Here is a 17,256-nt window from a genome sequence, read left to right on the forward strand (position 1 = left end):
CCCCCGCCTTTTAATTGCAGCAGAAAGTATTGCTACTGGTTATTAACCAGAATTTTTTCTGTGACATTCAATGATGGCAAGATTCTCATCAAGTTAAATGGGAACCAACTTCAATTTTCTGTATATAGTAGCCTTTTTAAAAACAAAGTGATGACACTTTGTCTTGGAATTCCTAACTAGTATTGAGGAGACCAGATACTTGGGTTTCCTAAGTCCAGTTTGAGGAGTATTTATGTTTGCCTCCTCAAATGTAACAAAGTGAACTACATTAAAACTTTAATTCTCTTAAGTGGGTGTTGGTGGCTCAAAACTGCTGAGGCATGACCAAGTGTATGACCAGCTTGCTGCTTATAGCAAGCATCTCCTGTAAAGGATAGGGTAGCCCAAAGAATATCTTAAAAGAGGGTTAACTAAAGGGTGTTTTAGCTAATAGATACGAATAGTTGTTTTCAGAATAATTTGACTTCTCCTGCTTTAATTAAGGATGCCTTGAAAAGCTTTTGGGTGTGTAATATGCTCCATGTCTTACTGCAAATGAGAAAGGGGAAAAACCTGTCTAAACAGAAATACAGAAGGTGAACTTTACTTCTCAAACTAAAAATTAGGGTGAGCATTCTGATAGTCTCAGGGCAAGTCTGTCTTTTTCAACAGATAAATTTTTGTTGTTTTAAATTGATCCTACAGTTGCCAAAGCTGCAGAAAGGTAATGCCAATAGGATTTTACATTTAACTAATGATCTTGAGTGTCAAAGGTGTCACATCTTCTATGTCCTCATACTGTGCCTCATAAATTACTGCAATACCTTTGAAAAAAACCGACTGCCAATCAGATTCCATCTGTTATGTAGTAGAAAGTAGTCAAACTATTCAGTAACAGCAGCAGTGGCAATACTTTTTGAGGGGACTTTCACTGGGGTTCTGTCAGATTTCATGAAGTGTCTTGAATTATTTGTTAAAAGGAAGGTTCTAAAATACTAACTATGCTTCAGGAATTTTGTAACCAAATATTTGATACTTGATACTAAATACTTGATTCTAAATGGAAATTTGACTTATCCCAAAGCATAAAAAGCAGTAGACAAGAAACAATAATCATACTCGTTTGGGGGAAGCTGTAGGGCAAACAGGAAGAAAAAAAAAATTGTGTAGTTAAAACCTCATTTTTACAACTTATCAAATATATCTTTACCTACCTGTAGGACTTAACTTGCATATAATAGAACTCTTGAGATTGCGACCTATTATATTTGAAAAAGAACTAGAAACAATAGTAGTCTTTAGGCAGAAATGACTAATCTTTCACTGTGCCTTATTTGGAAAATAAGGAGTTAAGAAAATACTTAGAACAGGTAAAGTTAAATTGAAGCTGTTAATGTTTGTCATATTTGATTTGTGAAGCAGTAATATTTTCATTTTGTAGCTGTACTTACCAGGATGGAAGAGTTGTGTGGCTTCTCCAAAATGGGGCTCTGTAGAACTAGAATTAGGGTTTTCTAACCCTAAACTCTGCCTTCTGGCTGCATCCAGCTGGATGTAAATACTGAGGCTAAAGATTAAGTATTGTAATTTGAGGGGGAGTAAAACTGGGGGGAAATTAGATATTTGAGACACTTTCTCTCTCCTGCAAACAGATTACTTCTAGTGAAATTATCAGCAGAATTGTCACAGGGAACAGTTCTTTAGTGATCTGTGTTGAGTTGAATAATGTGGAATATTTTTTGTAAGAGAGAACTTCTGATAGTAAAGTGTTAGTAGGATTAAATACAGAAGTTTAATTATCCTGAGAGCTGCAGTCGTAATTCAAATATTTCTTCAACCTTAATACTTACTGTTAAGAGAAACAGATATTTGGCAGCCTGACAGAAATGAGAGGGAGTTTCTGATCCTATTCTGTGGGCTACTTGTTTGGTCAGTTAAGAAGCAAATTTTGCTTTTGCTACAGTTTATGAATTCTCTGAGTTGAATTTAGTATTCTGACTTCTTGTAGAGGCTGCAGTTCCAACACCAGGACCCTATGTCTAGATGGCTTGTCAGCAGTTTCTACTGTTGCAGTGGTTCATCTCTCTTCCATATGTTCCTTTACATGTTTAAAAAAATAGTTACTTTAGAGAATTTTCTTTGAAAAATGCTGACGTAAATGAGAGTGTCTGACAAGCCTCCTGCCTGGGGCTGGCAGAAAGTCTGCTAGACATGAGATGCTGGATAACGTTGATGAACCTGGACGCCATGACCTTATGGGTCTGAGGATGGAGTTCCATCTGGTTGTCCAGATGAAGGATTTCCAGCATTAGCTGTGTATTTAGCTCTTGTGCTGCTATAGATTCTTCCAATATTTTCTCTACTCACATTGCTAAAAGCCAGGCTAAAATAATGCCTCAGTAATTGATACATTTTGGTGAGACTGATGCTCTGTCCCTTTGTTAGGAAAATAAGGACATATATTTGCTTACTGTGTTTTTATTAAGATGGAAGAGAGGGTGAAATCAAGGATTGGAACTATTAGGTCCGTTACTTTTTCCTGTCAAGGATGATTTTTATGTGCAGGCATTGGATTTTTTTCTTGGTGGCCCAAGGCTGTGGCTTAGGTGATAAAGGAGGAAAAAAAAGAACCACAAATCTTACCCTACAGTTTTTTCTCAAGTTTGTGAATTCAATTGAAACATTTACAAGGAGAGTAGTTCCATGGTTGAAGGAACTCCTGTCACAGCAATGGAACAGGTCAAGAGAACATGAATGTAATAGAAATAATCCAAAGCGTTAATGTATTTGCCTTTGTGGCAGAGCTTGGTTTGAGAGCTTATCACCAATTTTTTTCTCTGGTGTATGTGCCAGGTTTACAACCAGGTAATTTTAATGACTTCTGAAATGTTATATGCTTCATATAGAGAAACCATACTTTGACAAGGAAGGAATTCATTCTGCAGTGCTTGATGGTAGCTTCATTTATACATAGGATTGATGAGCACTGCACACTGTTGCTCTGGATATATAGAATAAAATATGTTGAGGGGGGATTTATGTGTTACAAATTAAGGAATTTTTGTCAAGGCACTTGGTGTCTTACCAGGTGTCTTGTGAAACTCTGTGATTGATGTCTCTAAATCCTACCATGAGCTACAGTATCTTACACAACTAGTTAAGTAAGATTGTTCTTTTTGTGATGGCAGTGGCATGCAGATTTTTAATTGCTGCCTGTTAAAGCCAGAGAGGGAATCATGTAGCTATACTAAGAATTGAACATACAGTTTCTGTCTAGGAGATTATGCTTTTCAGTAGCAATCAAAATGAAATATCTGAAACATGTTGATGTTTCCTTTTAAATTTTGTAGATGAAAAATTGTAGTGGATGGACATACTACAGATTCAAACAATGGGTCTCCTCTTAGATTAATAGAATCTCAATATTACTGTTAAAATAAGGTACATATCTTGAAAAATAACACAGTGCAACATCTTTATCTGCCTGTCTACATCACCTGAAAAAATTTTTGTGTTTTCAGGCTAGTTTAATCTATATTATGGACTTTAATGCACCTTGCCATTTGCATGTAATACTTTAGGGTTTAAATAGTTCACATAGCTCATTTGTACCTCAAGTGTACTGTGGGTTTTAGAGCAACTCTTCGACTTTTATTTTCTTTTTTGTCTTCTGGGATACTTTCAGCTCTTTCGGCGTACTTTGTTCTTCATGCAGAAAGACACTTGGACTTAGAGTTAATTACCTTAGAGGAACACTGGTCTTCAGATGTCCTTCATTCAGCATCTGAGAAGCTAGGATATTATAGATACTAATTCAAAGGATTAAAATTTTAGGAGTGAAGACTGCAGTAAATGGCTCTTGTGTGACAAATTTTTTAATGCTGAGGCTAAAGGTCAGTTTTATAGTTGGACATGCACTTCATAATGAACTTGAAATAATAGTTGTAATGACTTTTAGCCTTTGTACTAAGACTTCCTGATGTTATTTTGTTGGACAAGTGTGAAGCATTAATGCAATACCGTTCATTTTTCCCTGTAGCCACTGACAGTGTTCTTTTCCCTGTATTTACCTTTGGGGCTTAAAGCTACTGACAGCTAGCTACATGTTGTACGAAGACTGAAGTACCTATATAAGGGAAAGTGTCAAGAATAGATTTCTCAAGCATTTATTTTTTCAAGAAAATAGCAAACATAATGAAATTTTAAAAATCTAGATGCTGAAAGAGGCTTGTATCAAATTCTTCAGTAATGCTTGAAAACAGAAGTATAAATGTAGATATCTTTGTCTTGGGGACCCTGAAAAAGGAAAGAGTAGGAAAGGGAAGCAGGAAACTGATGTTCTAATCCCAGCTCTGAGAGTGAATAATCAAAGAAAATAATTTGATTAAATATAATTATGAAAATCAATCTGTAAAATGGTGTCCAGAGTATATTCTTCTATGGGAGTCATTGAAGAATGTGTAATTGTAATGTACTTAGTTATATGCAAGTTTTAATTAGTACCTAAAGTATAATCTAGGCCTGAAACATTTCCTTTGATATATGTACATTTTTTTCTGTTTGCCAGTACTAATAATAAGATATACTGTATTCCAGGTTATTTACAGCAAATACACAGATCTTGTGCCAAAAGAGGTTATGAATGTGGATGATCCTGAACTGCAAAGACCAGACGAGGAGGCAATTAGAGAGGTATTATATGCACTGATGTGCCTCGTTATCGGTAGTGTATTGTATGTCTTGCACATGTGATGAGATGCATGCTGTGGTATTTTTGTCTTCAGATAACAGAGAAGACAAGAGCAGCCTTGGAGAAATCAGTCTCCCAAAAAGTTGCAGCAGCCATGCCAGTTCGAGCAGCTGACAAGCTAGCTCCTGCACAGTACATTCGGTATGTAGTACTGATGTGTGTGTGTAAGGTGGTGTTACGTATAAAAGTCAGTTAAAATGGGGATGTTCCTTGAATTTCTGAGAACAAATTCCTCTTAAATTCTGTTCTTCCAGAAGTAGTATGAATCTGGCTTATGTATTTTTGAATTAACCCACTAATAATAACCTCGTTTGAAGTATGTCTTAACATGTCATGAGTTGTGGCACTTTGTGAAGGGGTTATTGTTTTAGCAACTAAATATAGATCTGTCAGGGAGTGCTATTAATGATGCTGTCCTGAAAACAGAGTCTTTCCTGGGTGTTTCAAGACAAGGTATATAACAGAGTCTTCCCTCATGTAAAATGAGCAACTCAAAAGAATTGGAATTACTAGGAGGCTGATTGATACTCATTTATGAAGACATTCTGATGCAAACACAGAATTCCATGGCAGTTTTAGACTTGGCCTGAGGTGAATTCTGAAAAAAAGTATGTGAAGAGGTTCTTAATAACCAGTAAGTAGGCACCAGGGATTCACAGACATAGGTAAAGAGTGTTGTGATATGCTCTGTGTACTCTGTTAGTTTGTTTCTTCTACTTAGAATCTAGGTTGAAACAGGAGAATACAGCCCTTGGAAGATACATTTTGTGTGGTGTAATTGATTCTCTGCATTCAGTCCAGTATCCTCTGTGCAGTTACCTGCTCCTGGCATTCACAGTTGGAAAAGTCTTAAACTGACGTGGATAAAATCAAAATGCAACTAGAGCAGTGAACTGAGTAAAAATAGAGGCAGGCAAGGAATATCTAGGTGTGTGCAGAGTACTGAGTGCTTTGATTTTTTTTTTTTATTTTTTTTTCTCTTCAGGTACACACCATCTCAGCAAGGTGTTGCCTTCAACTCTGGAGCAAAACAGAGAGTTATTCGGATGGTGGAAATGCAGAAGGATCCTATGGAGCCTCCAAGATTTAAGTAACTATTCAAAACTACTTCTTGGCAAATAGAAGATTCTGAAGTGTATTTCCCTACAACATGCTGATTATAATTGTTTTCTTAATTGTTCAGAATTAACAAGAAGATTCCACGTGGACCACCTTCTCCTCCAGCACCTGTAATGCACTCTCCTAGTAGAAAGGTATGAAATGCTATAGCTGTTTTCAGTTTTGAATTCTAGATAAATGAATTCACAAATTCTTCGATCTAGTTCATTTCTGTGCACCTTTTCCTTACTGTTCTTTTGATGTGATGTTAAGTGATAAACTTGGTGCCCGGTGCTGTCTTTTTGTTTTTTTTCATTTGGACAGTTCTGAAAGTAGCTCTCTTCCGATGTACCTTGTCAGAGGTTGAGTAGATTTCTCATATTTTATGCAGGGCTTTATTGCTGGATTTATTCATGGCATGGATGAGTTGACTGAGGCTTTCGCCTTGGTACACTGCTGCTTTCAGACAATACTATTAAACTTATGTTATTAAGGTTTAGCTCCTTTTGAGATACGAGTGTAGTGGTGGTTTATCAGTTTCCTACAACTCAAACTGCCATTAAATGTGCAAAGATTAACAAGCTGGCTGTGAGTTTCAGCCTGTGTGATGATGAAAGTTTAAGAGAACGGCTGAAAAGCTGTTGTGACCTTATTCAGTGTTGGCAAAGGTGTGGTGCAGAAATTAACATCTTATTGCTGTGAAGAAGAGTTAGGGGGTTTTGTAGCAGTGTCCTGAATTTTGTACTCTATTTCCATAGTTTCATAGCTGCCTTTGAGAAAGAAAACAGTATTTTCTTGCACTATAAATCTAAAGATGACTTTGCTTCTTTTAAATCAGATGACTGTGAAAGAGCAGCAAGAGTGGAAGATTCCTCCATGCATTTCAAACTGGAAAAATGCAAAGGTAATTAAGTTGTCATAAATTCACCTTCCTAATGTTTCACCCTACTGGGAGACTTCTGTGAATGATTTAAGCTTGATAATACTGGTTTGAAACCTCTAGAGTTAGGGAAACTGGCTGCTTAGCATGGAGAACACATGATTGTACATCATTTTTTCTCTCTTTGGCATATTAGGGTTGCCTTATTGATAGGAGTGTAGAACTGAGAGAGACTGTATTATTTCATGGCAGAGATTATGCTTTTTGAGAGGAGAAAATGACATTACTTAAAATCCCCATAATGTGTGTGGAATCTGAAACCAAAGTCTCTGGAACTCATGAAGTAAAGCTGTCTAAACTGAAAAAGGGAGGGGTAATTCATAGAGAACCAATCATGTTTCTTTTTAATACTGCAGTCCAAATTTCTGGCAAGTTCTCTGCGGTGCATTCTTGCACTAATTAATTTTCATCACTGGTTAGAGCTTGGCTATTTTTATTCCTTGTTTGAGTAGGTATGTCCTGTCCCTTTGATTTTTATCACCCAGTAAGTTTCTGTTCAGAGAAAAGGGAGAATTTATAATTTGCTGCAGTAACTGGTTTAATCATTCTCAAACTTACCAAGCTGTTGTCGTGAGGCAGCCTCTTCAAACGGAGGAAGGAAAAGCTGCATGTTTGGATGTTGTTTTTTTTTTTCTATCCCAACACAGCTGTATAACTGGGACTGATGCTAATTAGTAGATCAAATTTTAGGTTACAGATGCTAAAACCAAAGCAAAAATTTTGTAGAGCTCGCTAAAGAATCTTAAAATATCATCTATAAATAATTTTAGGTTTCAGTTTTTGAAAGCAAAATTAGCCTTTAATGTCTCTTGCTGGTATCCTTGCCCCTTACTTTCTCATTTTGAATCAGCTAACCTCTTAACAGGTATGAAAACAGTTTAGAGAAAACAATTTTTAAGCGTAAATGGTAAAACAGCTTAGAGACTAGGTAAGTTATTCTCTGTAGTTCTTAACACAAAGCAAAGAGTGGACATTATCAGTCAAAAACTGTCATTTGCACAAAGATGTACCTTGAAGGGAAATTGTGGTGGGGATCTGGGGAGAGTGTGGAATTTGCAGTGAAGCTTGAGATATCTGCTGTGAATTTGAAGTATATATAAAGGAGGTTCATTGAGCCGTATTAATGATGGGCTGTGAGTTTTGTGTGTGTTCTTGTTCTCTTGCACAATAAATGTAATAATGTTTGTTATTACAAAGAATATTAGTTTCTGTGATTAACTACCTCTCTGTTTCCACTGTAGGGTTACACCATTCCATTAGATAAGCGTCTGGCTGCAGATGGCAGAGGATTGCAGACTGTTCATATTAATGAAAACTTTGCCAAGCTTGCTGAAGCTCTCTACATAGCTGACAGAAAGGTCAGGTGGCTGTTTAAACTGTTTTGTTCCCTGTGGTTTTACCTTCTTTGTATGTTTATTTTCTTAGGAAAATCTGCTGTGAGTAGGCTATAGCTTTTTGATCTGTCCTTTTTCTTGACTAACATGAGAAATAAGGTCTTAGCCCCAGTATCTTTGAATTGGTGGCTCAGTGTGGGTTAAATTATTGGAGGTCATGGGTCTTGGTTCTCAGTTCTAACTTCTGTGGCTGTACGTCTTTGAATTTCCACAGATAAGTCCATGGCAGAAGATATGCTTGCATCTCAGGTGCTAGCTTCCTGTCTCTTTAACTGTGTCTTACGTGTGCAGGCTCGTGAGGCAGTAGAGATGCGTGCCCAGGTGGAGAGAAAGATGGCTCAGAAAGAAAAGGAGAAACATGAGGAAAAGCTCCGAGAAATGGCTCAGAAAGCCAGGGAGAGAAGAGCAGGGATCAAAACCCATGTTGAAAAAGGTACATTTCTTTATTATTAAGATGCAGTGGGAATTTTTTAGCACTCTCTGAAGTATGGGTTTGAAGAGATAACTTGAGAATTTAGAATACCTAAATATCAACTGTAATTTCTAAGCATGATATCTGTTCTTCATGTCTTTACTTGATGGGATTAGGATTTGAACCTCATAGCAGTATGTCAGTATATACAGGTTTAGGACATTGTTGAGAATTTCAGAGTTGTTAATGGATTGGTGCAAGTAATGGCTTTCATGGACTTTTCTAAAGTAACTTTTTTCTTAAGAAAAGGTTTGTTGCAGATGAAGATCAACTTCATTTACAAGAACTAAATCACCTTTAAGTTTTCAAAGATGGTAAATACAGTATTCTGTCTCTTGCACTGTTATAACTGGTCTTGCAGAACTGTAGTTCTGTTGGCCAGTAGGCCCAAAACCTGCTAACTAAATCATAACCATTGTGGTAAGTCTTATGTTTTGATTGAAATCGTACTTCAGAGATCAAGATGCTGAACTTAGAGCAGTTAATCTTTTGAAGAGGTGGAGGTTATTGTCATACAGTGCCAAATCCTGCAGCTGGAAGGACTAGCCTTTCTCCAACAGACTAGGGACTGGCTGGCTGGAGAGCCGCTCTGTTGAAAAGGACCTGGGAGTCCGAGTGGACAGTATGCTAAATGTAAGCCAGCAGCATGCCCTGGCAGCAGTAATGCTAAGGGCATACTAAGCTGAATCTGCAGGAATGTAACCAGTAGATCAAGGGAAGTAAATCACATTGTTTTACTGGTGACCTGTTAGACTGCATTTGGAATATGTGTGTAGTTATGGGTCCCCAGGTACAAGACAGACATTGATAAACTGGAATGAGTTCAGCGGAGCGCCATCAAAATGGTTAGGAGGCTAGAGTACCTGTCTAGTCAGGAGATGCTGAGAAAATGAAGCTTGTTCTGCTGGGGAGAAAATGTGGCTTTAGGGGGAGCCTCCCGTATCTGTAAGATCATCAGAGCTCTTCACTAAGTTGCACAGTGGAAGAATGAGACAGTGGTCAACACTTGAAGAGGGAAGTTCCAACTACATGTGAGGAAAAAAAATTTGACTGGGAGAACAAACAGCAGTGGAACAGGTTGGCCAGGGAGGCTGGCAATCTCTGTCCTTGGAGGTTTTCTCTGCGTGAGTGGGCAGAGACCTAAGCAACCTGGCTTGAATTCAGCAGGAGGTTAAACTAGAGACTTCCTTCCAACCTGAGTGGTTCTCTGATAGTCACAGAATGTTATTCAGAGTGCTTAAATGCCTGTGTGTTTGAACAGTATTTTTACACTTAAGAGATAAAAGTATGATCTGATGATCTATAGGTGTTTTAGGATATTAATTCCTAGATGGACAAGTGTTCTAAGCTCTTCAAAGCTGAGAAGACATAGTTGTTGGATATATATGCTTTAACTGTCTTGTTAAGGACAGTTAATTGCACATGGTGTAAGAATGCTGTGGTTTTCCATGTGTTCAGTTTGTTTAAACTGTAACAGAAGTGCTAAGGGTCACTTCTGTGAAAGAATACTGAATTGACTTGCTGTGCATGTATCTGTGGCATAGTTAATTCAAACTTCAAATATTTGTCTATAATGAGCAATTTTGCATTTGTTCAGAGGATGAAGCTAGAGAAAGAGATGAAATCAGACATGACCGGCGCAAAGAGAGACAGCATGACAGAAATCTTTCCAGGGCAGCCCCTGACAAAAGGTGAGTCACAGAAGCTGCTTTATTCATGTACTGGCACTGGCTTCCCCACTAGCAAAACTATCACACTGGGCTTCTTTTCACTTGATGTGAGTGCTTGAATTTTACCTTGTGGAGATATTCACTGCTATGAAGCACTGTTTGTTCATTGCATGAAATGGTATTACTTATTAGTGTACTGCAGTAGTCTCTTATAAATTTCAAATTTTCCAGGTGAATGGAGGACGGGAGGGGGTTGGTGGTTTTGGGTGGGTTTTTCTTTAGCAGAACTTGAGTATATTCAGATTAAAGTAACATGTTTACAGCAAAGCTTGAAACCTGGATCCTGTAACTTCAGTGGGACCAGAGTATCATTAGTGGCTTTGTTTGTTGAAGCTGTTCATTTGAAGTAAGCTTAGATTTATGAGTGTAGGCTGAAGTATCTTGTTTGCCCAAGCCAGTAAGATTTCTGAGCACAAATGGTTTCTGGAGGCTTAAGATCTCCAATACCTTAAAATTAGATTGCTTGGCCTTCCCAGAATATAATTACACTGGTTCTTGAAAAAAATACATATGACATTTTAGACCAAGTCAGCTTGATATAAATTGCAGATAGTGGAAAGCAAATTTAAATGTCATGCCCAGCTGAACATAACTTTGCCAAATGTTTTCTTTGACAGGAGACAAATTTTAGATGCTACCTAGTAAAGAAGGACAACAGTCAAAATCTGGCTCCTGATGCAAATTGTTAGCAACTAATACAGGATCAGGTTGCAGCTGACCATGTCAACAAATATGGTTTACTAACTTAATAAAGCTTGAAATTTTTAATTCAGGTCAAAGCTGCAGAGAAACGAGAACAGAGATATCAGTGAAGTTATTGCCCTTGGGGTACCCAACCCCAGGCCATCCAATGAAATCCAGTATGACCAAAGGCTGTTCAACCAGAGCAAGGTAAAAATACCTTTTCATAGCTGTGTAGCTTTCTATGAGAACATATTAATTCTTCCTTAGTGGGTGTGGCTAGAATACTAAAGAGACCGTGTTCACGTGGCTGGTGTGGATACATGAAAGAAGTCTCAACTGCTTAGGAAACGATCTCCTTTATCCATAGCTAGTGCAACAGAAATTGAATATTTTGAACATATAACTGGATTAAAGTGTTTTTGTTGTGGTTTTTCTTACTGGGAAGTGGGGAGAAAGAAACTATTTTGCCTTCAAGCTGCACTGGCCTAATTTTCCTCTTTTGTACAAATGTACTGACTGAATAAGAGAAATCTGTGTGGAGAGAAGCACGTAAATACTTTCTATTCCCATTATTGCTTATGTTAAAAATCCTTCTGAAGATATAAATAGTTAACAGCAACATTTATTTTCCCTGAACTTAATACTATTCAGAGATGAAAAAGTAGATGAGGCTTCAGAAAGTCCCTGAATAGACCTGCAGTTTGTCAATCATGCTTTTTCATGTCTCAAATGAAAGACTTGCAGGCAGAAGGGAAAGCTGATGAATCAAAAGTGAACAAGCTGGCACTTCACTTCTACTTTCACAGTTTACATAAGCCTGTGTGATTTGTATCAGTCAGCTTAAATGTTTTCCAGAAATTCTGAATACTAACATTTCTGTATGGTGGTCTTTGGCTGTTACAGACAGCTGTACTTGCAGGGCAGACTGAAATGATCTGTTATTCTGTGATATGAATGGCCTGTAATCCTTCGTGTTGCTTTCTAGAAGAGTAGGAGTGTCTGCGATAAGGCTTGTAATTGTTGTGTCGTGTTCTCTGGACTTAATCCCAGACCCAAAACCACTTACACCCTTGTTGAAGTGCTTGAACTCAATTGAAATTGGTATTAATTCACACAATGCCATCTTTGTATCTTTGTGTATCTGTGTGACATCAGTGTGTATTGATGTTAAAATAAGCCAGCTGAAGTTTTGCAGACTGATTTGTGTTGTTCTTCACAGGGTATGGACAGTGGCTTTGCTGGAGGAGAGGATGAAATCTATAATGTTTATGACCAGCCTTGGAGAAGTGGCAAGGATATGGCCCAAAACATCTACAGGCCAAGTAAAAATGTGGATAAGGATATGTATGGCGATGATCTAGAGGCTCGAATAAAGACCAATAGGTAAGAAAATGAAGTTAAGAAATATTAATTAGTATAGTGAAGTTCCAGTCAACTGTCTATCACTTCTTCTCCTGCAGGTTTGTTCCTGACAAAGAGTTCTCTAACTCAGATCGTAATACCAGAGGGAGGGGTAGAGATGGACCAGTTCAATTTGAGGAGGATCCATTTGGTTTGGACAAGTTTCTGGAAGAAGCTAAGCAACATGGTGGTTCTAAACGGCCATCAGATAGCAGCCGCCCTAAGGAACATGAGCATGAGAGCAAAAAAAGGAGGAAGGACTGAATGCCTCTGCTCTTTTGAGAGGTAGAGAAATGGACTACAAGCTTGGACTTATTAAAAATGCCTTTTGCAAGATCAGAGGTGTGTAGGGGGATGGCATTCTAATGCAGCAGTTCACAGTTCGTGTGGATATATTACACACGCTAATTCTTCTACGTAGGACAGCTATCCCTGGAGAGTGGAGGAATAGAGACCACCCTGAAACATTTCACAAGGGAATTTATTCTTTAGCAAGTGCTCCCTGTTTCCCAGCATCTCAGGGTAAGAATGTAGCCCCTTCCTGCAGCTTTACTTTTTGTAGGTAGCTAAAGCTTTTACTTCATCTGTTAAAAGCCTTTCTGCTGTATATAATTACTGTCTTTATGCTGTAATGGATGCTAGGGAGTTTGATTCAGTGTTTTAGTGTGGCTATACAGTTTACTTGAACACAGAGGGGAAAGAGCTGGATTTGGTTTTAAAACAAATACTCCTTCATAGTTTCTCAGTAATCTTTATTTTTGTTTGTTTTCATTTAGTGAAATAAAGCCACCTTCCACCACTCAGTTGCTTTGATTGATTCTTTGGCCTTGTCTTCTATGGGACTGTTCTTTGAGAATAAGCTGAAAACAATAGAAATTATTCAAATTAGGCAAGAAGGCTTGATATTTTTCTTTTTTTTCATACAGAAAGCAAAAGATGGGTTTATAACAGGTTCAGTTTCATGAGCCATAACCACAAATGCTAAGCTCCTGACAGGAAAGTTGAATATCATTTCTATGGCAATTGCTAGTTGTATTGGCAAAATGCATCTTAAAAGCTTGTGCTTTCAAGTGGAACTAATGGAAGGTAACTGTCTAAACCTAGCCTAGAATACAGTTGGCAGAAGTGCTTATGTGTTTTGCTTCCAGAAAACTTGCATTTTTGAAGAAATGAAGAAAGCTACCTACTGCCTGCCTTCTACTTTTTATTTCACCATAAAGCCTCTTAGCTCTTGCACTTAGAGTACAGTCCTCCAGTTAAGTGGATGTGGCTATCTTACAGCTTCAAGAATAAAAAGAAAATTATTTCCAAGAAATTGACACTAAATACTCCTCTATGCTACTCCTAGTACTTATCTTAGTAATTGCATACAGGTAACATCTTAGTCATTTTCAGCCCAATTTATGAGCCTGGCTTGCCTGTTTAAGACTGAAGGCAGTAAACCACTCAATTTCTCTTTTCTTTTCTGTACCACAGTTGTAACTCACAAGTCAGCTCTTCTTATGGATAGGTATTGAAGTAACCACAACCACTGAAGGTTTCTCCAATGGTATGAACCATGTCAAGCAAAATACTTTATCAGTCAACATAATGCATCCCTGAAATCTTGCTAATTCATTTACTTATACCATCTCAGAAGGAGAAACTAGGTGTCAGGACAGTAATGAATTCTTACTAGTTTTTCAAAGAAATGAACCGTGTCTGTTATACCAGCCTGCTTATTGCTCATGCTGTCCCTCTGTGCTACCAGGTCTGAGTAGCAAGGTCAGCTAAAGCACTTATTTAGTGAACACACTAGATACAAGATTCTAATGATTTTTGTCATGAGACTTGTTAATTTATGAATGGCTTTGGGCACCCATTGATTCACTGTCCTTTTATCCTTATCTGTTAACACCACTGCCTCCTAAATATTTGGAAAGCAGGACCATGGTCATTTCTTTACTGTTTATTTGCTGCAGTGAAGCTAGAACCAGGCAACTGTATCATTTAACTGATCAGTCAGTGACAGATGCCTTTGTATGGGTACTAGACCAAAGGTTTTAAACTGATGGTGTACAGTCTCTTGATACCATACATTATGCACTTTGATTGCCAAAGTGTCATATTTTTCTTTAATAACATTTAAAATGTTGAACACAGAAATTAAAAAAAAAAAACAACAGCTACACTAAAGCTAATTTAAGGTTATCTTGAACACATGAAAGCAAGCAGCTGATTTTTCCTGTACAAAATGGTAACTGAAAAAAAAGAAATTTTCAAAGTTCAAAGCTTAGCTTTACATTTTTTTGTCATCTTCCTCCTGCTATGCAACACCCAGATCAAAGATTAAAATCCACCTACAGAAACGTGTATTACAAATAATGAGTTGCATGGCAGTTCCTAAACAGTTTTACTGCATTCTATGTGATCTCTATATATGATCTCAGACCCTAATGAGTGGAGTTGAGGGGAATAAGCAAGTATCTTAATGATTTAAAAAACATTAAAAGCACATTAGTGGCAAAATGCTTGAATCACTTGGAATGAGTATGGCAATACTTCTATACCACTGTGTCCAACCAAAGGCAAAGTTAAAGAGCTAAACCTATTACATAACTTCATTAAAGGAATTGTCACGCTACCTTGGCACCTTCAAGTATGTGGGAGTCCTTCTGAAATACATTCTGAACATCTTCTGGAGTTGAGAATTTAATCCAGCAGTAACGTTTGTGAAAGCCTGTATCTTTGTCCTAGTTACCAGTTCAAAAAAATAAAATATAATTACTGTATCAAATACTTGCATAGGCAGTTAAAACTTTCTACGCATATTCAGTTTAAGGATTCAGAAGTTATCAGAGAAATTAGCACACTTGCTGTTTCATTAGTCTTCTTAACATTTTAAGACGTTTATTCTCATTGACATCATGCAGGGGCCTAGCAGAGACTGTTCTGCATTCTCTTCTCCCAGTGTGAGTCTAGCAATCATAATAAAATTTAAGATTTTAAGTTACAGTTGAAGACGGAAATAATGTTGTTTCAAACTCCACTAGTTACCTACTGTTAGGCCAGTCACAACAAAACTGACATGCAAATATCTGCCCCATGTGAAAAAGAGCCTGCCACAGTACTTGAAGAGCATTCAGCAAGATAAAGCAGCTGCTTAAAATACTAAGAAAGCAGGTTGCAATTCAAGATGACAAGCATTAACTGCACTGAAAAGAAAAAAAATATATTTTTAAGAATAATCTGCCAATCAGAAGACAGTTGTCAATGAAGAAGAGATAATGCAGAAAAGCCAGGTCTACCAAAGTGCCTTTTATCCCAACTCTGATCCCCAGAGTTCACAACAGCTGTGCCACTCTGATCATCAGGCATGACTAGCAGCACTTCAAAACACTGGTGACATTTTTCACCCACAAGGTACTGTAGTCACACTTGTGGTTTCAGTATCACAGTGATGTCTTAATTAGGGTGTCATGCTGCTGGCAGATTTTTGTACCTCTGGCAGTTTTACTCCTAAAAGTAATCAATGAATCAAAACATTCACATGTGTATCATCAGTTCAGCTTTAGTTGGTGGTGGAAGCTGTTTTACAGTAAGCTGCCAACCTTCACAATGAAGCAATGTCTTCTGTCCTGGGCCTGAGGAACAAGAGTGGCAGGCTGACACCTAAACTTCAGCATTCAGAAATAACCAGATTGTTTCAAACTACCCTTCTCCATTTCCAAGCTAGTCCTCAACTGATAGCGAGCCCATCAGCTCATTAACTTATGTTCTAACACACTGATCTTAATTTAACAGACCATTACTTTGCACAGAGAAACATGAGCAGACAACTTCCTTCAGCAATAACCTGCAATTTATCCATAACAGTGGGAAAGGAACACCTTTCTTTGGCTGTTCATCTCTTAAGAAACTGCAGTATATGCTATTATCCCTGATCTACATCAAAAGATAAATAATCTAAATGGCAGGGGCACAAATAGCTAATAGCCTGAGTTTGTGGGTTTTGCGTTAGCCCTCCACTCTGGATGGAATATGAACCCACAGCAGAAAAGGATTGTAAGGTTCATACACACACCTTTAAAATTTTTAGGCCAGTGAGACCAGGCACATAAGCCTTTTATTCTTTGTCAGAAAAAAGATAACACAATAGAGAAGCTCAAAGTACTTCCAGGTTAATTATTCAGACATGGCAGTATCAACTGGATCTGGGAGATGTGTTTTTTAAAGTTCTTTCAAAGCCAATGCAAACTACGAAGCTTCAGTGAGGCCTACAGCTCGCAGACAAGCAGCGGCACCCAATGGGAGAAGAAACTTAAATTTGAAGAGCACCGAAGATCTGACTAGAGTACAGAAGGATTCCAGAAAGCAGCTCCGAGGGAGCGCAGCAGGGCCTCAGCAGCAGGGCGAACCCTGCCGGGGCCTAGCGAGCACCGGCCGCCGACTCTTCCCCGTTTTACCAAAAAGACACGAACAGTGGCCTGGAGAACGAGCGGGTACTCACAAACGGCAGCTGGCACCTCTGGACTGACCCGAACTGAGAGAAGTACTCCTTCAGCTCCTCTGTGGGGGAAATGCACAACCGGTTACACAGGCCCCGTCCCCTCGGCCTCTGCCGGTACACGCGGCGGGGCCGCCTCCTCCCGCGCCAGCTCTAGGACCGGTGGGGGATGAGGAGGGTGGCGCAGACTCACTGCTCGATACCGTCCACGGAACCTCGGCCACAAAAATGTCGAAAAGCTTCCTGGAGCGGCGCGCTGCCTCCCGCGCCGCCCTGGCCGCCGCCATCTTGGGAGCTGGGGGCGGCTGGGCTGGCCCCGCCC

The 17,256-nt window shown here is 38.6% G+C and overlaps 2 protein-coding genes across 3 annotated transcripts in view; one reads left to right on the plus strand and one right to left on the minus strand.

Moving 5' to 3' along the window:
- The window catches only part of SNW1 (SNW domain containing 1), a 16,507-nt gene extending 3,260 nt beyond the window's left edge, over nucleotides 1-13,247 (plus strand). Inside the window, exons 4-14 of the mRNA XM_026849102.1 lie at nucleotides 4,576-4,671; nucleotides 4,764-4,870; nucleotides 5,715-5,819; nucleotides 5,913-5,982; nucleotides 6,666-6,731; nucleotides 8,009-8,125; nucleotides 8,453-8,594; nucleotides 10,231-10,324; nucleotides 11,137-11,254; nucleotides 12,267-12,430; nucleotides 12,508-13,247. Of these exons, the coding sequence (XP_026704903.1) occupies nucleotides 4,576-4,671; nucleotides 4,764-4,870; nucleotides 5,715-5,819; nucleotides 5,913-5,982; nucleotides 6,666-6,731; nucleotides 8,009-8,125; nucleotides 8,453-8,594; nucleotides 10,231-10,324; nucleotides 11,137-11,254; nucleotides 12,267-12,430; nucleotides 12,508-12,712 (1,284 nt within the window). The 3' untranslated portion in view covers nucleotides 12,713-13,247. The remainder of the gene's footprint in view (nucleotides 1-4,575; nucleotides 4,672-4,763; nucleotides 4,871-5,714; nucleotides 5,820-5,912; nucleotides 5,983-6,665; nucleotides 6,732-8,008; nucleotides 8,126-8,452; nucleotides 8,595-10,230; nucleotides 10,325-11,136; nucleotides 11,255-12,266; nucleotides 12,431-12,507) is intronic.
- SLIRP (SRA stem-loop interacting RNA binding protein) lies at nucleotides 13,184-17,247 on the minus strand. Of its 2 annotated transcripts, none has more exons than XM_026849103.1 (4): nucleotides 17,128-17,247; nucleotides 16,938-16,996; nucleotides 15,073-15,180; nucleotides 13,184-13,308 (listed from the first exon to the last, which is right to left on the minus strand). In XM_026849103.1, the coding sequence occupies exons 1-4, from the start codon at nucleotides 17,219-17,221 to the stop codon at nucleotides 13,249-13,251; spliced, it is 321 nt and encodes a 106-aa protein (XP_026704904.1). In that variant the 5' UTR covers nucleotides 17,222-17,247; the 3' UTR covers nucleotides 13,184-13,248. The 2 variants fall into 2 exon arrangements, with proteins under 2 accessions (XP_026704904.1, XP_026704905.1); XM_026849104.1 differs by lacking the exon at nucleotides 13,184-13,308 and adding an exon at nucleotides 13,342-13,876 and having other exon boundaries at nucleotides 15,068-15,180.
- Nucleotides 17,248-17,256: the final 9 nt, after the last annotated feature.

This window comes from Athene cunicularia (assembly GCF_003259725.1).
Source record: "Athene cunicularia isolate RWA chromosome 5 unlocalized genomic scaffold, athCun1 chr5_part1, whole genome shotgun sequence".
Taxonomy (NCBI): domain Eukaryota; kingdom Metazoa; phylum Chordata; class Aves; order Strigiformes; family Strigidae; genus Athene; species Athene cunicularia.